General features: G+C 41.7%; 2 protein-coding genes across 2 annotated transcripts; both read left to right on the forward strand.

Annotated features, from left to right (window-relative positions):
* The first annotated feature begins 302 nt into the window (after window positions 1-302).
* On the forward strand, window positions 303-7503 carry dcun1d1 (DCN1, defective in cullin neddylation 1, domain containing 1 (S. cerevisiae)). The gene is made up of 7 exons (XM_012861077.3): window positions 303-405; window positions 2174-2387; window positions 4382-4550; window positions 4680-4810; window positions 4885-4967; window positions 6767-6863; window positions 6952-7503. The coding sequence occupies exons 1-7, from the start codon at window positions 403-405 to the stop codon at window positions 7026-7028; spliced, it is 774 nt and encodes a 257-aa protein (XP_012716531.1). The 5' UTR covers window positions 303-402; the 3' UTR covers window positions 7029-7503.
* A 1321-nt stretch (window positions 7504-8824) lies between these two features.
* On the forward strand, window positions 8825-24886 carry ccdc39 (coiled-coil domain containing 39). The gene is made up of 20 exons (XM_012861084.3): window positions 8825-9109; window positions 10728-10847; window positions 12587-12733; window positions 12814-12972; window positions 13047-13139; window positions 14104-14232; window positions 14346-14537; window positions 14621-14724; window positions 15043-15175; window positions 16002-16196; window positions 16326-16490; window positions 16577-16714; window positions 17727-17935; window positions 18865-18982; window positions 19094-19253; window positions 19383-19489; window positions 21016-21156; window positions 23193-23372; window positions 23477-23565; window positions 24588-24886. The coding sequence occupies exons 1-20, from the start codon at window positions 8855-8857 to the stop codon at window positions 24766-24768; spliced, it is 3015 nt and encodes a 1004-aa protein (XP_012716538.2). The 5' UTR covers window positions 8825-8854; the 3' UTR covers window positions 24769-24886.
* Window positions 24887-25195: the final 309 nt, after the last annotated feature.

Consider the following 25195-nt stretch of genomic DNA (forward strand, 5'->3'; position numbering starts at 1 on the left):
GAGCTGCGCGGACACATTCGACTTTCCATTCGAAGCGTTTTGTCGTGTTTCAATGCTTCTCTCTTTCTTGCTAGAAACAATATTTTCCGAGTATACATTAAACGCAGCATTACTTTTCCAAGATCTGACATCACTTCCGCTAAGTTTTGCCACAGTTAAGGTTTTGTGTTTTATCATAAAACTAAACACAAATATTTATATGTCTGAATTGAACAGCTATTTTAAATCTTACAGTATTAAAAATATATATACAAAATATTTAAAAAAACAGTTTTGACCACTCAGGTTGGGTTTTAACTTTTATTTTGAAGAGTAACATTGCAACCGGAAAAAGGCTTGCGGTTTCGCTAAAAACTCGGATGCTAGCTGGATGGAAGCGAAGTAAGTCTGTCCGAGACAAACATGGTAAGGAAGCGCTGTCTTTCTCTGGCCCCCAGTTATAATGCTGGCAGTTTTTGTGTAGATAAATCGTCTTTGTGGTTTCAGTGTTTCAAAGTCTCTCTTTTTAAAAGAGCGAAAAGAAATGTAGCTCGCCCTGTATTTAGCCCTATGAGCTAAATACTCATCGAACTCACCGTTCGATGAGTATTTAGCTAGCTTGCTCAGTCAAAGGAAACTCTTGTCTCTGCTGCGATACCAGTCCTACATTCCCGTGTCCTGGCCTTTATCAGCAGGCTAGTTGTTCAGCAACAGGAATGATGAGTTGGCTGGTGTATTATAGTACATTTTAAGTGGTTTATTTGAGTCCTTCTTGGTGCTTCTCATTTCATCTAGCCGTTTTTGATGTTTCATTGTTGTTTATGTAGCTTGCTGTTGAGCACCGAATGTACCTTAATATTTGGTGATATAACACAGGTTATATAGCTGATCGCTATCACTGAAGTCAGCTGTCCCAACCACTTCCACGGCACAGGTGTACAAAAACAAGCACCTCGCTCATGGTGGCCGACTAAGGAGCATTGTAATAAATAATAGGATCGGATGCCGCCGGTGCAATAAAGGCTTTGTTGACAATATCTTGCTACTAAACATTCCACTGTGAACTTTTAGTCATAGATCAGTGACGTGCAAGCAATTTGAAACAATTCAGCCATGGAATAATGAAGCTGCTGGACTTCTGTCCCAATCATGTATATTTGTCATTGCAGCTTTTGTACATACCGATGAAACGTGTCCTCTGCATTTAAGCTGTCCCTTTAAAGAGCAATGTGCTATCTGCCACTGTGTGCCACCCAGGGAGCATTTTGGGTCTGAAGACTTGCTCAAGGACTTATAATTTGCAGTCTGTGGGATTGGAACCAGGGAACATGCAATCTTCTTCGCTCTGCTCTAACCACTTGGCCACCACTACGCCAAGTGCGTTGCATTCCCATCAAGTGCATTGCAGTGGTGTAAAGCATGCTGCCTCTGGACTCTTGAGCAGTGGCAGATCTCTCTTCCCTTGGATCTGGTGGATCTAGTGATCCAAAGGATTATAGGAGGAAGGATTCTGTGCCCGTATTCACAAAGAATGCCAAGACTAAGACTAACTCTTAGTGACATTATTTTAGGAAAAATCTTAGAATTTCCTGAATACTAAGATTATTCTTACAATTTGACCTTGGGACGATAGAAAAGTTATTCACAACGTGTCTTGTGCCTTAAGAGAGCCCCTAAAATGAAAAAAATAAAAAATAAAAAAAATAAACAATGTTAGGAGTATTGAGGAGGACTTTTAGTGAGACTAAGAGTGTCTTAAGCAGGAAGATAGTGGAAACAGAGCTGATTGGCTGATCCACCATCTAAACAATGGAGGAAATGAGCACATAAGCTTCTATAACAATCATACAATCATTAATATGTAGATAAGGTACATTTTATCATCCTCTTAAATGAGCCAAAAATGATATGCATAATTAGTCATATAATTGTAATATTCATTAGTTAACATGACATAAAAAGTTATGATTCAATGTTGTGCGACTATTTCAATAATTTATCAATAATTACTTAACTGACTTAAATTATTTTTAAGAATTCAATTTAAGAATGCATATTCCATAAATTGCCTATGTATCTGTTTTATTTAACAGGGTTTTTCTTTTTAAGTGTGGTATTTGTGGACCCCTCATGTTGTCTCTCAACGTGGACTTTGGTGACATCTGTATTTATCGTGTGCATTTCGTTCTCACAGAACAAGCTGAAGTCCTCCCAGAAGGATAAAGTTCGTCAGTTTATAATTTTCACCCAATGTAACGAGAAGACTGCGGTGAGCTGCTTGTCTCAGAATGACTGGAAGCTCGATGTTGCCACAGACAAGTTTTTCCAGAATCCTGAGCTCTATGTGTCAAACATCAAGGGAGGCTTAGACAAGAAGAAGCTGGAGCAGCTGTACAACAGATACAGAGGTGAGAAAAAATCCCATTGGTAACAAAAGAAAGGAATTGCATGTTCATTTAGCTGTTTTATTGAAGCTCACATGAACAGCCCTCATGGATCGTATGATGATGTTTTCATTCTGCTGAGAAAAAGCCAAAGAAACGTAGCCTACCTGCACAGACACTGCAGTCACTGATATCAGGTCTGGACATTCAGTGTTGGCTCCTTACCAAAAGAGGAAATTCATTGAATTTCTTTATTTTATTTTGTCCACCATGGGGGAAATTTAATTTCAGTGCAGCCTATCAACGGGAGACTGTGGCCGCAGCTTTGCCAGGCGCCGCCTTCGTGTGGATTGTAGAAGGGGCTGGTCCCCCTTCCAAGGCTACTGAGCCTCCAGCTGCTGAAGAGTAGAGAGCATATAGGAGTCTTTGGTCATATTCCACAGTAAAGTCCTCTCGGTTTAAAGCTCGTAGTCAACACTGATATTCCTCTGCAATCCTTCTGGGTTTTGGAAAATCAATGGGAAAAACTCCCTTCTTATGGTAACGATCATCATATCGTGATTCTCTCCGACAAACGCCACAGCCGTGTTTTGTTGTTGCCATAACGTCTGTTAAGGTGATATTCAGGACACATCTAGCCACTATTTGACTCAAACAAGTAAACTATTTATGCGTTCCTGCTCTGTTTGTAAGACCACAAGACGGCTGTGATGCATGTGTCATTTGACATCATTTGAGGAATGCCCTATTGTTTCCAATTTAAGACAATGATTCTGCCGCCGTGCTCTGTTTGGAGTCACGGTCAGTGCTTTAAGGAAAAAAATGACTTGTTCAGAGCGTTTGGAGAACTTGATGTTTTACTCTTTGACTGAAACAAAGCTGATTTTGTTTGGTGCTGAACACCTTTCAGGCCCCTTGCTCTGCTCTCCCGCTGCTCCTGTTTCAGCTCCAGAGGCCTTACCTCTGTCCCGCTGATCCTCCCCTGAAGCGGGATAACGTTTTTTGGGTCCTGGTCAGACGGAAGTACCGCGGCCAGTGACCGTGATCCAGCCGTGGCTCCTGGACTCCTCTCTGAAGGATCTGGCGTCCATCGGCTTTCCACATTAAATATAGCCCTGTGACTCACCCGGGAAAATTAAGGTCCGCCCTGTTGAGTTGACAGGCAAGCGGATAGAAGCTCCTCCTGTTTGAAGATGCGGTGAAGCGACTGAAGCCTTGTCCCTGTTGGCCACGCCAAATTGTAGGCGAAATGTCAAGCGAGCAAAAGCACACGAATGACGGGGAAAATTAGCTGGAACCTTGTTAGGGTTCCTATATCCCTAAAAGGGAAGGTGTTCCTGTCCACTGTCGCCTCAAACTTTCTCATTCTAGATTACAGCAGTTTTCATAGTTTCTCTAGACAACTTTTAATTATTTGGTCCAAATCTGATTTTCATGTAAGATTTCATCTGGATTAGAATTTTTTTAAGTTTGGTGTTTATGTTGGAAAATAAAAATGACTGTGATTGAAATAAATGTAATAATGTTTGATTTAAGTTACTTGGTCTCTGTGTAAAGATTAATAAAAGTATTTTTGTATCTACGAACAAAAAGGACTGGACTGGATAGAATTGGTCCAAAACTTTATTCTGCAAAGTTAGAAAAGCTCTGATTCTCTAAGCCTTTTTTAAAAGCTGCAACAATGTCCTGTTGTTGTTGTTGTTGCAATCACTTTTATTGGAAATAAAAAGATCACTTACTAAAAGCTGGATTACCTCTTTTCAGCCAAGATATACAAAGGCAGAAAGTATGGAGCATTTCTGTCACGTTATATTTTAACAGCCGTGTGAACATTGCTTAAGTTCAATGATTGCAGATGTTTTATTAGACACTGAATGTTGATCAAGTGTGATTTTCATTTAAAAAAGAAATCCAAGCAATAATATATATAGGACTATTTATTGTAGCGATCATCAGGTTAAGTAACATGGAGTTCTTTTGCTCTGAAGTAATTTCAGCTCTTTTTGCCTTTTTTTTAGAACCTCAAGATCACAACAAAATAGGCGTTGATGGGATCCAGCAGTTCTGCGATGACCTGGGTCTGAATCCGGCCAGCGTCAGCGTCCTCCTCATAGCGTGGAAGTTCAGGGCGGCCACACAGTGTGAATTTTCCAAACAGGAGTTTATTGATGGCATGGCGGGGCTTGGGTGAGAGTGTATTGTTTGATAAATGAACAGAAGTCTTTGCTACAACTGTTTTTCATGTTCTGAGCTTTGATGAAAGCCAGGTTTTTGTGCAGCAGACCGTGGAAACGGGTCCTTTTTGTGCTTTCATAGGTGTGACAGCATCGACAAGCTTAAATCGCAGCTGCCAAAGATGGAGCAGGAATTAAAGGACCAAGGAAAATTTAAAGGCTTTTACCAGTTTACATTTGATTTTGCGAAGAATCCCGGTCAGAAGGGTTTGGGTAAGAATCGTTTTCTCTCCCGCCTGTTTGCAGTCTTCTGTGTGTTGAGACTGACCTGCTGGTTTTCATTGCAGATCTAGAAATGGCTATTGCATACTGGAATTTAGTCCTGGCTGGGAGGTTCAAGTTCTTGGATCTGTGGAACCAGTTTTTACTTGTAAGTAGATGCATCTCTCTTGCATTGATCTCTGAAGATGAAGAAGAGCACAAAATATTGAAAAACCGAGTGCAGAGCTGAAGAGGCCTTGGACTGGACCTAAACATACTGTTTGGTTATGGTTTGGTTACAGGGTGTGCTTTAAAATGTCATGAGCATTGAACATATTTATATATTTGCAGTACTTTGATCAAATCTATTGGGATTTTATGCAATAGAGCACCACAGGATAATCTGTATATTATGGCTTGCGTATGTATTCTGCTCCCTTTACCCAAATGCTGACAGCATTCTCATTGGTTATGTGTGTAATTTAATCTCAGTATAAATCCCTCTGTTCTGTTTCTGGACTCAGAGGTGTGTTGGACAACATTAGAGGACAAACAGGATGAGGAAGACCAAGGAACTCCTCAGACAGGCCAGGGAGGAAGTTGTGGGGGGAGTTTAAACCAGAGTTAACCAAAATCCAAAACTTTGACCACCTGAGAGAACGGTTCAATCCACCATCCAAACGTGGGAAACGTACAGCTCAGCTTTAAGCCTTGAATAAAACAAACCAGTCATGTATGCAGCAGATCAGTAGGTGAAGGTGCAGGGTTGTCGAGGCTTGCACTTTGTCCCGTTTCTCTATTCACACAACTGCCAACTGGCCTAAACATGATCATCTTCCCAAACTGAAAAGGCAGGCGAAGAGAGCATTAATCAGAGAACTAGACAACAGCCCCGTGGTTACTCTGGAGGAGCTGCAGAGATCCATAGCTCATGGGGGATTAATGGTAGGCTCCATAAATCTGGATTAAATCTGGTAAGTGATTAAAAGAAAGCTGCTGTTATAATAAATATGTAGGGGGTCCAGTTTGCCACAAGTGGGAGACATGGCACGTGGAAGAAGGTCCCTGGGATCAAGGGACCAAGGTTGTACTTTTTGGCCTCCATCCAACATGGATAAGGAACACTGCAAATGGCCTGAACACACCGTGCACTTGCTGAAACCTGATGGTGGCAGTGTCATGCTGTGGGTGGGGTTTTCCACTGCAGGGGTTTTAGTTTCCTAAAGATCAAAGCTCGTAAAGACATACCCCTAACAACCTGGTGCTGCTACTGCGTGCCACACTTTTCAGATTTTTAATATAAGAAATGAAAACCCCATTCCTTCACACAGTTATACACTACACTGTGTTGATCTGGTATATACAATCCCAATAAAAGACATTGAAATGTGTCCCTGTAATTAGAGAAAAAAGTTCATAGGGTGTAAATACTGAATCTCCTCTCTTTTTCATAATTTAAATTTAGGGAAATTTTTCTGCCACAGCAGCTACTAGAGATCCTTTAGTTGTCTACTAGGAATGCCCCATACATCATCTTTATCATTATCGGCCGATGCTAGCTGTTTTTCTTCTTTTTTTTTTTTTCGGTCTAGACGTCTGCTGATAAGTAGAACTGGGCCAATATTAATAGCCGGCATTTATTTCTATCTTAATGCTGATTGTGCATGTTTACCGGTGGGGGGAGGGGTTGGCCATGTTGTAGTTGTTTAGATGTGTGATAAGGCACGGTTCCACTGGCGCTCCCGTTTTTTCCCCCGCCCTACTCGGCTTCTCCCCACACCAGTTACTTTCGCCCGCTATAGTGATTCGACCGGCTTAGAAAGGCCTGGAAGAGGGACCCGCCTGAAGTTTCTCTAGTGTTAAAATGAAAATTCACAAAAACAAGATATAAAATCAAAATGGAATAAGTTTAGAATACTTTAGATTAACTTTCTCCATATTTGCTAATATTGTCTGATTTGATTACAGAAGCACCACAAGAAATCTATTCCCAAGGACACTTGGAATCTGTTACTAGACTTCAGCAAAATGATCACAGACGACATGTCAAATTATGATGAAGAAGGTCAGTAATCTGCTCAATGCTCTGCTTATGAAATTCTTCAACCGCTGTGCAAAGTTACACATTCTGCTTTGTTTTTTTCCATTAACAGGAGCCTGGCCTGTCCTTATTGATGACTTTGTAGAATTTGCACGGCCACACATTGGGACCAAAAGCACGGCAGTTTAAGGGTTTCTGAGGGAAGAGTTTTGCAAAGCACAACACATTGACTGGATGTCTGGTAAAGCGCTCCGAGCAGTGGTTGTGATGCCTTTTCAACACTCAGGACTAAAGTGTTTTACACATCAGAGACTTCATATAAATGTGTTTGTGTGTTCTGGTTGACTGGATTTAAGACTTCACCTTAAGTACTGATCTTTTATATGCGTTCAAGCCAACTGGAGAAGAGTCGCCATCTTGACCCGTTTGTTCCCTGGTAATGGTCGTCTTTAAAGGCATGTGGACGTACTCCAAAATTGTACTGTAAATTGCTAGCGTTTTAAAAGGGATATTGTATTTTATTACCAATGTGCATTTCTTATTTTGTTTTTGTGTTCTGATGCATCTGTGTGTCAGTCCAGTTTGAAGCACTGGAAATTTTAAGCACAGTGCTGTTTAAACAGAATTGTTAAAGGAAAAATAAAGTTTCCATTTGCTGTCTTTTCTTTGGCCTCCTTGTTTTTTTAAAAAAAAATCTATTTCAGTAACAACCTATAGACATAACTTATTACAGTTTCAAATTCAGAAAATTGTATGCTAGTTCTTTTTTCCTTCGTTGAAATATTCTTGAAATATGAATAATACATTAGTGACAATGGCAATTAGCTCTGCAGACAGTCTTGTAAAATAAAAAAATCCTTTCTGATATGAAACTGTGGCATGCCAAAAGTGTTGCATTGTTATAGTTTATTCCCCCCTACAGCTTCAATTAAGGTAAATTTCAGTTAAATATGTTTAATTGCATGTCTTTAATAGTTGGCAATTTGCCAATAATTAGTCATACATTTTAGATGTTCAATTATCAAATTAATCCAGGATTGAATTGTTTTATCTCTGCTTCTGTGTGCCATAAAATAATGGTAATGGCAATGTTGCTTAGAAATAGACCCTAAAGGGTAACCTTGAAGTCAGGAACAGTGGTGGCCCCGCCCATTGGCCATTGATGAGGGTCAAATAATTCACGAGGTGGTACTTCACACCTGTGAAATTATTGAGTAAAAAATGAAGCAATAGCATGTTATCAAAGACTTACAATTTACTAACAATGTAACATTACATTCCCGGTTTTCATTTTAATTAATCTGGGACGCATTTATGTAATTTTACAATTTATTAATTGAATGGAATCCATTTTTAGAGCAGAATTTCATTAATTGACAGACCAGTATTATGGGGCAGTGATGGCCTAGTGATTAGGACACTTGCGTCCTGGGAAGCTGCACGTTCCCGGTTTAAATCCCACAAACTGCCGCTCTGAGTCCCTAAGCAAAAATTTGCCCTGGGTTTTCCTTTACCTGCACTCCACTGCTCCCCGAGGGATGGGTTAAATGCAGAGCAGAGGACACATTTCATAAGAATTTACAAAGTTGCAATGACAAATTATTATATGTTCTGTTTTGCGTGTCATTATAATCTAATCAGGAATCATCAACAATAGTTTTATGATCGATCTATTGATTTTTGCCACTGCTTTCATTTTGGTTTGCGATATATTTAATCATTTGTATAATAGGGTATCAACTTGTTATATTTGTTTAATTATATTCAGGGTCAAGTAATTATTTTTTAACACTATCATTGTCTTTTTACTAGCATAAGTTGACTTTTTCATTTATGTTTTTTTTTACTCACGTAATGTCCCTTTTGCTCAACATTATGATTTAATGTAACTTTTTATCTGTGGTTAATCAGTGACGCCTTTGAGTAATCATTTCATTGTTTATTGTATCATTGCGCTAGCCTACGTTGAGCTCAGGTGCGGCATCGCTCCTGGTCGCGCGCGCAGCCCTCTTGTGATGAACCGCGCGCGGTTGCCACGGGCGACCGCTAACAATCGGTACGAACGAGAAAAGCGATATCCCTGCTCTTGTTTGCGGACATTTCGGAGTTTTTTTCCCTCTTCTCTTCTTTATCAAGGCAGGAAAATGGCAAGCGTTAACACCACTGGGTGCGACGACTCTGCGTTAGACGGCATACTGTTTGAAATCGGCTGGGATAAGCGCTTCTCCCTGCCCGAGCTGAGCGCAGCTAACAAAGCTCTGCTGGAGGAGGTAAGGCAGCCCAGCAGCTTTCGTTCATGTTGCAGTTCAGTACTTTTTTTTTTTTTAAGTTAATCACAGATCTCTGACGCGTGGCCAACTGTAAGTGTTCGGTTAAAAATGTAGCAAAAATAACAGGCATCATTAGGCAACATGAAACTTTGTAGCAGAACACATCATCTGATGAAGTTTCTTAAAGACGCCAAACTTGTGACTCATATAAAACATCTTTCAGTTATCTGAAGCTTGATCTCAGAAATAAACTCACATCTTGTCAAACACTGTGATTTAGACTAATCTATATTTTCATTTCTAATCTGTATTTAATATTCTGACTTTGGATGTTTTGTTTCCTGGTCATTTTTGTGTTTGTGTTCTTCTTAATGTGACTGTCAGATCTCAGTATAGGCTCACAGTTGCACCATACTCTTTCTATTTTTGGTTGACAGCTTAATCAGAGCTCTGTCCGATGTTGAATGGTTGGGATATTATTTTCCAACCTAACAATGCTTTGAGCTTCAAGACAACTGTCTCCCTGACCGGTCCGCCGTATCCTTGGTCTCCATGATGCCATCATATGCCTTCCACCTTAGACCTTTGCACTGAGTTGTTTTGGTCTCTCGTACTAAATCCGAGTGTAAAAACCTTAAATGTTGTGGCTGTAATTAGTGTTGCACCGATACCGATACCAGTATGGGACAAGGCCCCGATCCAGCACTAAAATGGTGGTATTGGTATCGGCACTTGAACGCAGCCTTCTCTCTCCCGACTAGTATTATACTTGTTATATAAGTTCATGAAAGCTGCACTATTTTGGCATTTGAGAGCCAAAAAAGAGATTATTCAATTATTAATGTAATTTTACTGTCTTACTGTTGCACTACTATTATACATGTTATAATTTCACAAATGTTGCACTATTTTGGCCTTTGAGAGCCAAAAGTTTATTTAACTATTGTCACCCATTCCAGGTAGGCAGTAAAAAGTTCTACTACCCTAAGTAGTAAGCAGTTCTCCATATATATACACACACATCAATTTCAAACAGATGGTATCGGTATCGGCCAATACTGCACAGCCAGATATCGGGTATCAGTATCGGGGCCAAAAAATGGCATCGGCGCAACACAAGCTGTAATGTGGCAACCTGTGAAGAAAGTTCCAGGGGTCCTAGCACCCCTCCACACCTGGAGAAAACAGACAACAGGATCAGGAAGGGCTTTTCCTCCATTCTCAGTAGATTTACAACGATTAGAAGCACCAGCCTTACATGCTGTAGGAGGTAGGATTAGGAACGTGTGTCTGAGGTGACAGGAAACTGTCCCGTTGCCTGAGACGCATGGGAAATTCTTCTGGTTCTGAACGGTAAAACGGTAAAAGTTCTGATACGGTAAAACAGATTGGCCTTAAATATTATCTTAAGTTACTACTGCAAAAAGTTTAGGTTTCAACACAAAAAGAAACAAACTTTGTGCCAAACAAAGTGGCGGTACCGTCTGTGGAAAAGCTCCATGCGTGCGTGGAGCGGGTGGATGATCCAGATGTAGTTTATGAAACAAAGTTGTGGTTTCACTTTCATGTTTGCACTCATGTCATTGATGTGTCGATGTCACGACTCTGTCAACGACAGGTTTATAAAGCAGAGATGGAGCTTCTGCAGGAGGACAACCAAATCAAGATAGTTGCAGACAGGAAGCAGTCGATGGCTGAATACCTGCAAAGTGCTAAGCTAGAGCTGGTCAACACTGAGGTGAGTGAGCTGGAACCAACTTCCTGTCAGCTATGCTCCAGAACTGTGGCTTTCGGAACTGCACACATTAACATGATTTATGATATAAAGACTGAGAAATATAAATCTGAGAAATATTCTGCGCTTTTCAACTTAAAAACTGATTCATACATTCAGCCGGTTCCTGTAGCTGTGCTGGCCGGCGCACTGATACAGCACTTTGTTGAAGCATCTTGTGATCCAGCTGTCAGTCTGCTGGAGCTGCTTGTTGCTGTCACCTCTGTTCAGATTAAGCTGAAATAGGGTGCAGTCAGGAAAAGGAGAAACCGTTTCTGTTTACTGAATGATATACACAATGGCACACTGAATATGGTCAGCAAGAACTGGGGAAAAATACGGGACAACAGCAACACTACAAACAACCCTGATGATGAGACTCAACGTGTCAGAGAGGCTGCCAAGGAGTCAACAGCGTCGCTGAAGGAGTTGCTGCTGTTTCCAACCAGTTCTGCAAGACTATTACTTCCTGTGTTCTCTAGAGGGCTCTATAATCCTTTTCTTCCAAAGAAAACAACTCGTCTTCCAAATCGTTTTATGGTCTGGTGAAACTAAACATGAACATTTGGTCCATAATTCCAAAAGTGAACCATGGACAATCACTGTGGGTGTGCTGTTACTATAGTTCTGACTGAACCAGGTTTTTTTTTTGTTTTTTTACAGTGGGTGTTGTTATGAATGGTTATTTAGTCTGTCAGATTTGGCAAAAAATGTCATTTGTCTGAAGATTATGTTTTTTTACGCATCACAGGAAGTCCATGCTTACACCCAAATGAACAAATAAATAATTTTAAGAGGGAGGACAAATTCAAAAATGACCTGCAGCCAGAGTTCAAAGCGTACTGTATAGCTCCTTGCTCCTTGACATTTCATGAGGTCAACAGTTAAAACTCTATTGTGATGAGGAAGGGAGCTTCAGACAGCCTTTAACTGTGACGTTGAAACGTACACGGATGATTCTAGTTAAATCCAGGCTTACAGTCTTCTGAAAATGAACCACAATGTGCACACTCTCCTCTCTCCGGACATTTTTATTCATCTCCGTGAGATGGGCTGTGCTTATACGTCATGTCACACAAAGGATTGTGGGATTCTTTAGCGGCGGTAAGGGACATTGCGATGTTCCTATGCTAAAGGAGCTGTGAGAGGAAGCATAGAGGCTCCTTTTCCTACCTCCTTCTCTACTCACTGCACTATTCAGACGGCAGTTATTATGGCGACCGCTGATGCACTTCCGCATTTTGAGTCCTTACATAAAAAACGTTTTCGTATGCAGCCTAAATTTGACAGATAAACATTCAAAGTCACCTGTAGGGGACAGTGGACGAGATGACCTCCAAGTCTGATAAATTTGGATAGATCTGTAAGGCAGAGTGGGCAAATATTAAGTAGATCTGGGATCCTGGCAGCCTCCAACAACAGATGGCATGATGAAACTGAATCATCATGATCTTCACCAAAGTGTTAGTGTTGACAAAATCAGTTATTGACCTTAATAAATAAATTTTTGTTAGTTATTTTTTGCTTTTTTCTTCCAAATATTGTTATTTTGTTGAATTGCAAAGGATATATGGCACTTTATGTGGGCCAAAGGTTCTGAAATGATCTATCATGGACACACATTTTATTTGTCTTTCAGTTGCACGGGACTTCAGATATGGATCCGAGATGAGTTGTTATATTTTCTGTCTGATTGCACACAGGCTCTGTGGAAGGCAAATGAAAAAGAGATCGAGGTGACGAAGCACCTGACGGCCCTGGCAGAGCGAGAGTCGGGTCGACTCGCCCAGCTGGCAGCTCAGACTGAAGCAGAGCTCAGGTCTTCAGAAGAGAGGATCGACTTGTTAGAGGTCTGGAACCTACAGAAGAGAAACTCCTGCAGTGGCGTCACCGAGATAAGCTCACCTTATCATTCTGTCTGCATCTTCAGAAGAACTTGTTAAAGGCAAATCAGAAGCTTGAGGAGTTCCGGATTCAGATGGACTGGGACCAGCAGACGATGGACGACTTCTTAGAGGAGTCGGCTCAAAAGGATGACGACTTGATGGCCATCATCAAATACGCCCAACAGGATGAGCAGACGATCAAGGTTAATAAGTGACGTTTACATTTAGCATCAGCCATCTCCTTCTCAGCTAACAGCCGTCTGTGTGTCTCATGTAGGCCCTCACCCTGGCTATAGAGAAGAAGTCCGTGGAGGCCAATGAAAAGCGCAAAGCACTCGACAAAGAGTTAACCGAGACCCGGTCTGCACAGGTAATATAAGGACACTGCTGGTTGTAAAGTGACTTTCTGTCTGTCCGCATCGGGTTTGCATGTTCTTCATAGTAGGTACACCTGGTCTGGCGTTCTGTTAACTGTGACATCATTCAGAGAAGACAGATCACCCGCTACTACCATCTAATGTAGAACAGATTACTGGATCAATGTGTGCTTCTGTGCTTTTTTGTCTGTCTTGTTGTGTCTCTGCTCTGTCTTCTGTAACCCCCAGTGGGTCGAGGCAGATGACCGTTCATACTGAGCCCGGTTCTGCCGGAGGTTTTCTTTCCCGTTAATGGGGAGTTTTTCTTCCCACTGTTGCTTCATGCTTGCTCAGTATGAGGGATTGCTGCAAAGCCATGGACAATGCAGACGACTCTCCCTGTAGCTCTACGCTTCTCCAGGAGTGAATGCTGCTTGTCGGGACTTTGATGCTATCAACTGGTTTCCTTATATAGGACATTTTTGACCAATCTGTATAATCTGACCCAATCTGTATAATATGATTGAACCTGACTTTGTAAAGTGCCTTGAGATGACATGTTTCATGAAGTGGCGCTATATAAATAGTATTGAATTGAATCTTCTCCCCGTGCACGTGCTCTCGCTGGGTACTCAGGCTTCCTCCCACCATTCAAAACCAGGACTAACTTGCTGTTAGGTGTGAATGTGTGTGCATGGCTGTTTGTATTGTGTGTGTCTGTGCAGCCCTGTGATGGACAGGCTACCTGTCCAGGGTGTAGCTCTTTAGGGGTTAGCAGGTTTAGGCGGGGTTTATGTGTAGAATGTGGTATTGATGTGGTTTAGTAGACTAAACTATTGTGTTGCCTCTTTAGCTTGGGAGTTCATTGGCGTCAAGTGAGCCCAAACGTTCAATTAAGCTGATTGAAATGCCCAGACATTAGGGGAACTTCTTTATCATATGTATAATGCAGATTTTTGAATTTTGCTGTTCATGCAGTTAGCTTTGGACAAGACTTTGGAGAATATACAACAAGCTCGCTCAGAGATCCAGCAGCTCTTCCATCAATGTGAAAACACCATCACGCAGAAAAAGCAACTAGACTCCGATATGCAACGATGTGCCTGGGTAAGGTGTCCGTCCTTCAACTCTTGCTGATAAAATCTACCCCAACTTAACAGAATTTCTATACTAAAATAGTTTTTTGGAGCTAAAAGGGTCTACTTCTGCTTTCCTTTCAGAATCTTGCTCAGGGCAAGCAGCAAATCAGGGAGAGGAACGCCAGCATTGCTGAAATGAAGCACATGCTGGATGCTCAGAGGAACAACAACTCAGAGCTTCAGAGGAACATCGCTGCAAAAAAGAAGCAGGCGGCCATGTTACGGCAGGACCTGAAGAAGCAGGAGGAAAACCTGGCCAGCATGCAGGATGAGGTCCCTTTCTCAAAGTGTACAGAACTTATCTTCATATCTTCAGAGAACGGCTGTGTAATCTCGTTGCTTTTACTTTCTTGCAGCTTGATGGTTACAAAACCACGCTGGACAGACACAGGTCTGATGTGAGGTCTGTGACATCCCAAATATCCAGAATGAAGAAAGACATCGAGCGCAACAACCAAAAGTCAGTGAAATAAGAACACATCTCTGAGTCGAAGTCATTGCATTACTGCTTAGGCTGTGTGTGTGTGTACTTGTACTTGCAGCTGAGTATGAACATTTTTTGCTTATTTTACTAGTAAAGTGAGGGCTTTTTTGTAAAGTGAGAACCTTTTTTGATCTTCACTTTTTTCTGGGGGAGGGGTTAGGTTTAGCATTACGGTGTCAATTAGGTTTAGGTATATACAGGTAAAGGCCAAGGTTAGGGTCAGAGTGAGGCCATAGAAAGGGTTGAAAATGAAAGGAAGTCAACGGGAGTGAAACATGGATGTGTGTGTTATAGATTGGAGGAGGCAGAGGCCTACAATGCTGCACTGAAAGAGAAGCTGAGAGCGGTGACCCAGAGTGCTCTCAGTGAGGAGGGGAGAGCTGCTCAGATGGAGCAGATCCTTAAGGAAACTGACCAGGCCATCAAGGTGAGCTGCTCAACTACGCTGACTCATGAATAGAACACACACAAGAGGTTCACCAGGCAGCTTCCTTCCTTCCTTCCTTCACCCACCCACTCACCCATCCTTCCTTCCTTCCTTCCTTCCTTCCTTCCTTCCTTCACCCACCCACTCACCCATCCTTCCTTCCTTCCTTCCTTCCTTTCTTCCTTCCTTCCTTCACCCACCCACTCACCCATCCTTCCTTCCTTCCTTCCTTCCTTCCTTCCTTCCTTCCTTCCTTCCTTCCTTCCTTCCTTCCTTCCTTCCTTCCTTCCTTCCTTCCTTCCTTCCTTCCTTCCTTCCTTCCTTCCTTCCTTCCTTCCTTCCTTCCTTCCTTCCTTCCTTCCTTCCTTTCCTTCCTTCCTCCACCCTCCTTTCCAAGCCAGACCTGCCTTGCCGGCACACGCAGCCAGCAGCCAGCCCGCCTGCCGTTCCTTGCGAGGGTCCCATCCAGCCCCGTCCGGCAGGCCGGCCTTCAACCCTTGCCTGCCCCATCCATCGCTGCCCGGATCCTTCTCTCCCTTCCTTCCCCTTCCTCATCCCATCATCCTTTCCATCCTCCATCCATCCTTCCACCTTCCCCGTCCTCCTTCCTTCCTTCCTCCTTCCTTCCTTCCTTCCTTCCTTCCTTCCTTCCTTCCTTCCTTCCTTCCTTCCTTCCTTCCTTCCTTCCTTCCTTCCTTAAAAGAGGCTTACAGACTGTAGCCTGCTTCACATCTGTCAGAACCAGGGTCCAGATGAGCAGAGGCTTTCTATCAGAGCAGTGAGCCGTGCTTCTTCTGTGTAACCTTGTGCTTGATGCTTTTTACAGAAGTTGGAAGACCAGCAGCATGACCTCATGGAGGATCTGTTCCGCCAGAAACACAATTTCCAACTTGTCAAAACAAAGGAGAAGAACCTTTTGGCCCAGATTTCAAAGAATAAATTCACCATTACCAGCTTGCTGAGCCAGCTCACAAAGCTGGAGAAAGAACTGATCAGACAGCAGATGATCATGAACAGCCAGGCACGTTTAACAACTATAAGTATACGCACAAATGGGACATTTTGCATTTAAACTATTCAGCTTTTCCCAGTGGGTTGCGGCACTCTGCAACATATTTAAATGTCATTTTCTCCTTTCTGCGTTGTCTAGGACTCTAAGATAATTATGCTTCAAAGCAAATTAGCTCGGCTGCAGGGTGAAATTCACTCAGATGAAAAAGAGACGTTGGAGAAGAAACTTGCTCAGTGGACTGAAGATCTGGAGGAAAGGAAACAGATAGCCAGAAGCCTCAAGAATGCCCTTATGGAGTGTGAGGTCTGCATGAAACATTTTCTCAGATTTTCTTTTAAAGATCCAGGGAAATAATTCCATTTCACATGATGCCTGTGTGTCTTTGGCAGGTGGACATCCGCTGTTCGAGGAAAGAGATGGAGAAGTCAGTGGCCCAGAAGAAAGAGCTGACTGACATGGTAGACTGCTTGGCGCTGCTTTGTAGCAACAAAGAAAAGGAGTTGAAGAAGCTCAGACTAAAGAAACAGGTGAGTATGGTGGCCTTACACATAACTGAGTAATCGTATTAATTATTTAAAGAGGGAACAGCAACCCCAAATTCTCAGTGTTAAAAGTATGTTAAAAAACATGTAACATATTTTCTTGTAAAACCTGTAGCTGCTGGTGTGCTTTTTATTCCATCACAACCAAGTGTTTCAGAGTAACAGGATTTTATACTGTTCAGATCAATGCATATTCAGGAGTCAGAGTGGCCTAGTCAAAGTTCAGACCTTAATTCAGCTGAGAATCTGCAACAAGACTTGAAACTTGTTCACCAGAGATGTTTTCCATCCAGTCTGACTGAATTTGCATAGAAGAATGGACAAAACAGATGTGCAAACCTGATAGAGAGAGCTTAAAAAATTAAAAACAATTACCGGTAAAAAGAAGAGAAAAACTACAGAAGTAAACAAATAAAAACTAAAAGAGTTTTCAGATTTCTTTTAGCAGTGATTCAATTTATTTATTTATTCTATTTCACAGTTATTCACTGCTTTGTGTTGGTCTATCACATAAAATCCAAATAAGATTGGATCAGTGTCAGTAACGTTAAAAAATGGGAATATTTTTGCAGGGAACTGTAGCAGTAGTGAATGCATTTTTAAAAGGTTGTAAAACAACTTAAAGGCTTTTGATGTGAGCACAATCAGCAGAAAATGTTTTAGTTGACTCTAAAGCATGAAAATATGCAAAACTCAGACAGCCATATAACATTGTATGCACATTAATGCCCATTGTATGCATTCATTTTACTTACTAGGACCATTAAGTCCGTGCATATATGGTCATAAATGATTTATGTCTGATGTCTTCCAAAGCCACTGGGTTCTTTCTTTTGTCTGTGAATTTACATTTCTTACTGCAATATTTTAGAGTGAACAAAAATGGTGGTTGAAATATCTTCTAAATGCAACGTGCGGCTAATGGTGTAAACATACCTGTGTCAGATTCCCATGATGCCTAAAACACCTGTTGTGTCATTCGTATATTTGCCACCAGGATGCCATAGTGGAGAACAACCTCTTGAAGGTGGAGGTGAAGCGTGTCAGGGACCTTGTCTATTTAGAAGCAGACAGCATGCTGTCGCTGGAGATGAGAAGGTTAGAGCTGCAGAAAGCCATGAAAAAGAGGGAGGATGAGATCAAAGTTTACTCAGAAATGCTCCGACAGCAGCTCAAGCTCACTGAGCAGGACCGGCAGAGTCTGAGGTAAGACAGCCTGAAGCTCAAATGCTGTTCCTTCAACTACCCTTCAAGGTGTTTTTTTTTTTTACTAATGTTTTATTCATGTTATATTGACGACATATTAGCCTCTTTCTATAAGAGGAATCAAGAATATTTTTTGTCACTGCGGTGAAATTTCTCTTGGCCACTCCGGTCCACATCACACATAATGAGGCAAAAACTGACAAACACAGGCAAAGAACAAGGTTGACATTTTTTTTTAGTGTTCAGGAGAGTCACAGATAACAGATAATGAGGTAGTACAGTGCTTATTGAACAATGATGAGGCTTCATTTACAGCAATGTGCATTTAGATATTCAGAGATGATAGTGTGCAGTAGGCAGTAACATTTAGGTGATTGTAACGTATTAGTATCAGTGGGGTTATTTTAAAGCGTTGGACTGCAGTCTCCCATCAGGGGGCGATTGCCCTCACAGCTCTTGGGAAGAAGCTGTTTCTAAACTTATTTGTTTTGGCTTTGAGGCTTCTGAAGTGTTTACCTGATAGGAAAGGGGCAAACAGCGCATTGCCTGGGTGGGTGGGATCAGTGGAGATGTGTTTGGATAGATTCTGCATAGATTGAGTTTAGATCCTGCAGACGGCATCCCACAATCCCCTGCACTGTTTTCACCATCCGGGCTAGGTCCTTCCTCTCCTGGACTGTGCAGCTCCCATACCATACAGTTATGCTGATGCATAAAACACTCTCTATGGTAGCTCTATAGATGTTCTTTAGCAGTTTAGTGGGAAGTCCAGTCTTTTTCAGTTTGCTGAGGAAGAAGAGCCTTCTTCACCAGGTGGGAGGTGTTTGCAGTCCAGGAGAGGTCAGAGGAGATGTGAATGCCCAGGAACCTAATGCTAAAACACACTTTCAAGAAATAATTGCTTAATTTGTCCCTCTTTTCTTTGTCAGCATTGAATTCAATGAAAAACTGTCCAAAATTGAGACGATGAAGAAACGATTTGAGATCATGGAACAGTCGATGGCTGGTCCTGAGGGGGAGAAATCCCAGGTGTACTTAATCACTAAGGTGGGAAACTTTGACACATGCGGAGCTATATGGAGCACGGAGAGATCATGTTGCCGTTGTTGCAACCCGCCAAACATCGTTGAATCATGCAGCGTGTTTTTTTCCCACCAGGCTGCACAAGACAAGGAGGAACTTAGACGGAAAGGAGATGAATTAGACGCTAAAGTCCGCAAGATGGAGCTTGAAACTAAAGCTCTGGAGAACACCATCCAGCTGTTTACCGATCGCTCCTCTTTGTTTTGCAACTCCCTCAGCAAAGTGAACAAATCCAGTACGTATGGTTGACAAGTCTTTAAACAGAAACACAGTTCAGTGTTTACGAGTTTCCAGATGAAATCTATGCGATTGCTGAGTAACCTCATCATTTAGTTGAACCTAACACTGACTATGTTTGTTTAAGGTCCAGAGTACCAGGAAAAAGTAAAGCTGGAGGAACATCTGAAGGCCACTGAGGAGACGCTGAAGTTCAAGAAACAACAAGTGCTGGAGCTACGCCAGGACATACAGGTTCTTTAGACTATTAGATACGCCCGTTATGTTTAAGGCAACAAGCAGGTGGATGCTCCTTCTGAAAATAACAAAGTTAAAATGTCTACATCAGTTCAACAGCAGCAGAAATATTACTCATTACAATGTGTCATTTATTTTAAGAAGGGAGCGATCTTTCATCTTGTTCGAATATTGGCCTGTGATATTCTTTTAGTTTATGTGTTGAATATTTCAGGATTATGTTTCAGACGCCTCCCATTCGAAATGTCTTGACGGTTCATATTTTCTGCCTTCTTTGAATTACATGACAGGATTATTTGGGGTTTATTTTGAATCCAAACCTAGTTGCTCCTGTTGAACAGCAATGTTAACCAAGCTATACCTTCTAATTCTTTAAAATTGTAACATTCTAAAGGGTTGGTTCAGATCTTAGACAGGGCGTTCTGTGAAGTTATTCTCTGTATTGGTTCTCCTACCTGTATTTGCAAAATGAAGCTCTGGTTGAATCTTGAAGCTCGGCATTTCATACCTAACCCCTGTTCACTCAATCAGAAAATCTTTGTATAAGTATAAAGAAAGAAAGAAAAAAAAAGAAAATCTTTGTATAAGTATAAAGAAAGAAAAAAAAAAGAAAAGAAAAAAAAAAAAGAAAATCTTTGTATAGAACCAGAGAGAGCTACTGGTGTATAAATTCATTAAGTCATGGTACGCGACTAGCTTCCTTTAAAGATCATCTTTAAACTTCTCCACAACCTCCTCCCTCACTTTCCTGCTGTATTCCTTGGTCTTTGTGATACTTTTGTTCCAATAATCTCTCTAAGAAACCTCTGAGGTATTTACAGAACAGCTGGATTTAAACTCAGGTGAAACCCAAACACATAGATGGCAGATTTACAAATGAGGTTACTTATGCCGGCATTTGTGGACACTAGATTTTATTCAGGGACATCAGAGAGACGGCCCTGAAAATAAAAAAATGTTTTTCTGATTTGCATATGTGCAACGTTTTTTCCCCACTTCACAATCTTTCTCTGCTTTGTGTTTTTCTATCATATAAAATCCCAACTATGACACGCTGAAGTCTTTGATTGTGCAATGACAAAATGGGAAATTTCAAAGTTTGCAAGCTTCTTTGTCTTCTTAACAAATAAGCTTACACAGATGCGACCAACCCAGCCGACCGAGGACAAGAGCAGTCTCCTACATGAATGAGTGATTATAGAGATGGAGCAGCCTACATTTTCATTCAACCAAATCCCACTGTTAACTTCATTAATTTAAGCTTCTATTAAATGTAAATCCAGCTAGAAGTCTAAAAATCCCGTCATCCGTGCGTTCTCTTATTCTTTGCCCTCATTTTCTGTTTATTGAAGTAACTGTAACTACATTGCAGAGTCCCACTGAGAGTATCATGATCACAACAATCCGGCTCTGGGAGCTGCGTGTGAAACCTATCTTGTGTGAATCTCTGTATCTGTGAAAGCCCCCCTGCCTTTTTTTATGTGTGTTTATGTGCACGTCTGTGCACTGACCTCCATTTCCAGGACATGAACGACACCTGGGAGAGACTGCTGCAAGAGGAGAGGGACAAGACAGATAAGATCCACCACAAACAGACTCTCATTGCTAAACTGGACAAAGAAGCAGCTTCTATGCAGGAGAAAATTGGCAGAGCAACAAAGCAGGTTGGATGAGAAGTGCTGCTGCTTTATTAAACACATTTCACAAGTAATTGTACAGGCAGAAAGAACGGAAGAAGAGGCAGGTCTCCAAATGTGTGTTATAAAGGTCAATGTGAGTACAAAATAATGACTTATTACGCATTAATGAAAGCCTCATATGGAAGCCTCCATGTTTCCTTCAGCTATTTCATTTAGCCTCACTCCTTAGGCTTACTGGGGTATATATGCACGGCGCAGGAAGATTTAAGGGACACTTTTTAACCAGAAATTAATGTCTAGTCTGTTAAACCTGTTGATCTGGTCAGTCCAGTGGTAGAGGAGGTTTTTCCATCGGTGTCAGTTGTTCTGGTGTTTATGAAATTAACAACAGGTGCAGTCCAACCTCACCAGGATGGCACAAGCGATCGGCAGGAGGTATGCTGTGTCTCCCAGCACACTCTCAAAATCATAGTGGAGATTCCAGGTGACAGGCAGGTACTCTAGGTGGACACGGCCTCGGTTGTAACATAACCCATCAGCAGGTCCGGGATCTGCTCCTTTGTGTGAGAAGGGACAGGATGAGTACTGCCAGAACCCTACAAAGTGACCTCCAGTGAGCCCCTGCCGTGAATGTCTCTGACCAAACCATTAGAAATTGTCCTCATGAGGGTGGTCTAAGCCCTCTAGTTGGCCCTGTCCTCACTGCCTGAAACCTGGAGCTTGCCTGGAGCTTGAATGGCATTAGCCTGAAAACACAACAATTGCCAGGTTTAGCACTGGAGCCTTGTTATTTTCCCAGATGAGTGCTGGTTCACTCTGAGCTCGTGTGACGGATGTGAAAGGGTCTGAAGCTGTACGTTGTGCTGCCTGTAACATTGTTCATCATGGTTGGTTTGGTGGTTGGTCAGTGTTGGTCTGGGGAGGCCTATCCATGGAGGGACGCACTGACCCTTGTACAGGATAAACAACGGCACCATGACTGACCTCAGGTGTCGGGATGAGAGCCTTAGACCCGTTGTTAGACGCAGTGCGTCCTGGGTTCCTCCTGGTGCAGGATGATGCCTGACCACGTGGCAAGAGGATGCAGGAAGTTCCTCGAGGATGAAGACTTCCTGCTATTGACTGGCCTCCATGCTGTCCTGACCAAAATCCTACAGATTGGATCCAGCTTCACCAGGTTGCACCTCAGACGGCCCAGGAGCTCAGAGATGCCCTGGTTAGGATCTGCAAGGAGATACCTCAGTCAGGACATCATCTGTCATCTCATGAGGAGCATGCCCTCATGCCCATGCAAGCAGGAGGAGGCTATGAATGGGTCATTATCTATTGAGGACAAGAGATGCCAGAGTTTAATGCATAAATCAGTACATTAGAACAAAATAAAAAGTTATGGTGACTGAAAACCAAGTGGGTCAAGCTTGATGAATCCAATTGGGCTTCTTATTGGTTCCTTGCTGCTTAGAAGTTGCACCATCCTGATAATCAGACATTTTTGTTGTGTCCCATTAGGAAGCTGTTCAGAAAAATAGATCCTCCTTTTGTTCAAGCCTAACGGTTTATGTTTACATTAAAGAGGCAGTTCCAGAACAAACTAGGGAGTGTTATTGTAGGCCAGTACAATTGACAGTTTAATAAAAAGGAAAGATCATGTCTTGTTGTGTCTGCGTGTTGTGTGTATTTATAAGGCCAGTGTCTGCCTCATCAAAATGTCATTATAGTAACACGTAATAAAAATAAAGCTTCTTGATTCTTAGAATAGAACGGATAGGCACCAGCAACCCCCGTGACCCCATGAGGGATTAAGCGGATCAGAAAATGGATGGATGGATGGATTCTTAGAATAAGAGATACTATGAGCTGCAAGCATTTTGGGGGAAAAACGAGAATTTGTTCATTTCAAAAGTTTACCGAGTTCTAAATTAGCAGATTAAAATCAGAATCATGCTGAAGATGTTCTGCTAAAGTCTTGGTCAGCGTTTTAAACTGTTCACATGAATCAGATCTTTTAGGTTTATAAGCTATCTGGTGTATTAATGGTTCTTTGTCCAACTGTTCTATAGTTCACCAAACTGACCAAAGAGATTCGCGCAGGAAAAAACACCAACACTGAGACTGTTGAGGAGCAAGACATCAAACTGAAAGAGTTAAAGGAATTCAACAAAACTATCAACAAGATGGTGAAGAAGGCCATGGAAGATGATCCTGAGCTGAGACTGGTGCTGGAGCCATGCTTTCAGGAGGTACAGCTACACTTGCTCTGTATTTGCTAGGATGACTTATGAAGCATTTCAGTTGTTCAATAGGACTGTTAACGTTTACTCTTCCTCTCTGTTGCTTCTCTCAGGCCAGTCTGCTCCCCCCATCTCCTTCCTCCACCATCAGCAGCCAGCGCAGCTCCAAGATGAGCTCGTGCCGCAGCTCCATGTCTCTCAGGTCACAAGACTCCCAACTAAATCTCTGCTTTGTGTTGCAGATGTTTGAAATAAAATGAGTGCAGGCTTGCATTCAAATGCTGTCAGAGCCGTTGGCCTAATCAGGAAAATTGTCATTTATACTAGTTTACGTCTAATTACTATGAAGTTTGTTTTTTGGTTTTTACTGTTCTTTTTCAGATGACAATGACGAAACAATAAACCACGTGAAATTAGAAAGCAACAATTAGGTGCACAAGTTAGGATTTATTTTATTCTTTTCTCGTCCATTCTGAGAACCCCCCACAAAATAAAAATAGAAAGTTATTTACCAAGTTGTAGTCAAACCCCACAGTTTCTTTAGTAATGGCCTATCTGCTGGTTTCATTCTGGCTAAATGGCCACTGCTCTTATCAGAGCTCATTTAAATGGGCTTCTGGCAAAGAGCCCAATTTCTTAGTTTAGGCTAACTATATGAAGAACAAATACCGCCAAATAAATGTAATTATAAATCCACAGCTAGATTGCTTAGACTTGGATTTAAACAGCTGGAAGCTCCAACTGTAAAATGTGTCAAAAATATGTGTTCAAATTGTTCTGGAGTGGATAAAACCGGCTAACTTTAAGCATCTGTGTCCTTAATATAAACCCTATTGAAAATCTATGGACTGAACTTGAAAGCCTGTGCTGTGGCATGAAACCGAACAAATTTAAATAAACTAGCATGTAAGGAGTGGTCAAATATCCAGGCAGAATTATCCCACTATGAGGCAACCAAGTATTAGCTCAGAGTTATTGTACATCCAAGCCTGTGTGTTGGATTTTGACCATGCAATAAAAAAAATCCTAAGAAATAAAACATTTTGCACCCAGTTTTATCATTAAGCTTTATTTAGGGTTTATCTTGTTTCAACTGCCCACTGTGGAAATAGCTTCAAAGAAAAAGCCTAGACTTAGAGATCCAAATTATTTTGATATTCATGCCTTGATGAGCAGATGTGCCATTCTGACCAGCTCTGTAACTCTGTATCTTCTCCTCTCCAGGTCTCCTGTATCCTCAGCTGGCAGCAGCCCTCGAGGATCTTCATTTTCCTCTCCTCGGGTGACAACTGTGAACCTGGACTTGGATCTGAGCGGTGCCTGTCCTCCTCGCTCTCCGCCTAAATGCCCCAGCTCTGCAAGCAGCTCTGGCAGCAACAGCAGCAAAAAGACAAAGAAGCCCTAGTGGGCTGGTCCTCTGATCTCTTACTTCTCACCAGGTCCTTACAGATGTGCAGAAAGAATAATTACACACTTCTTACTATGGGCTGAGCATAATCTAATTTTAGCTGAACTCACACAGAATAGATGTGACATGACTAAACGTTCAGGCAACGTTCTAGAGTTTAATATTTTAGCTGATGTTTTTAAATATGTAACTTTGTTTTGCCCAGTTTTTGTTGCTGTATGTCTCTAAGTCATGATCAATTAACTCCCTCAAATACACATCAATAAAAATAAAAAGATAAATATGTTTTTTTTTAACGATTTTTAATGTATAGTGCTAAAAATTATTTTAGCTTATTTGGAGAGTCATATTGTTCTAAGTTTCCCAACATTGAGAACTGACGCAATGAAAAAGGAAGATAAATTCTTTGCCTTGTGGTGAATCA

The sequence above is a fragment of the Fundulus heteroclitus genome, unplaced genomic scaffold (assembly GCF_011125445.2).
Source record: "Fundulus heteroclitus isolate FHET01 unplaced genomic scaffold, MU-UCD_Fhet_4.1 scaffold_605, whole genome shotgun sequence".
Taxonomy (NCBI): Eukaryota; Metazoa; Chordata; class Actinopteri; order Cyprinodontiformes; family Fundulidae; genus Fundulus; species Fundulus heteroclitus.

Bases quoted from the DNA above. Each gene is read 5' to 3' on its own strand.
- dcun1d1 (XM_012861077.3), top strand. The intron at 4,551-4,679 runs GTGAGAGTGTAT...GTGCTTTCATAG, and splicing joins GATGGCATGGCGGGGCTTGG to GTGTGACAGCATCGACAAGC. The intron at 4,968-6,766 runs GTAAGTAGATGC...ATTTGATTACAG, and splicing joins TGTGGAACCAGTTTTTACTT to AAGCACCACAAGAAATCTAT.
- ccdc39 (XM_012861084.3), top strand. From the start codon at position 8,855: ATGAACCGCGCGCGGTTGCCACGGGCGACCGCTAACAATCGGTACGAA. The intron at 9,110-10,727 runs GTAAGGCAGCCC...TGTCAACGACAG, and splicing joins ACAAAGCTCTGCTGGAGGAG to GTTTATAAAGCAGAGATGGA. The intron at 14,233-14,345 runs GTAAGGTGTCCG...CTTTCCTTTCAG, and splicing joins ATATGCAACGATGTGCCTGG to AATCTTGCTCAGGGCAAGCA.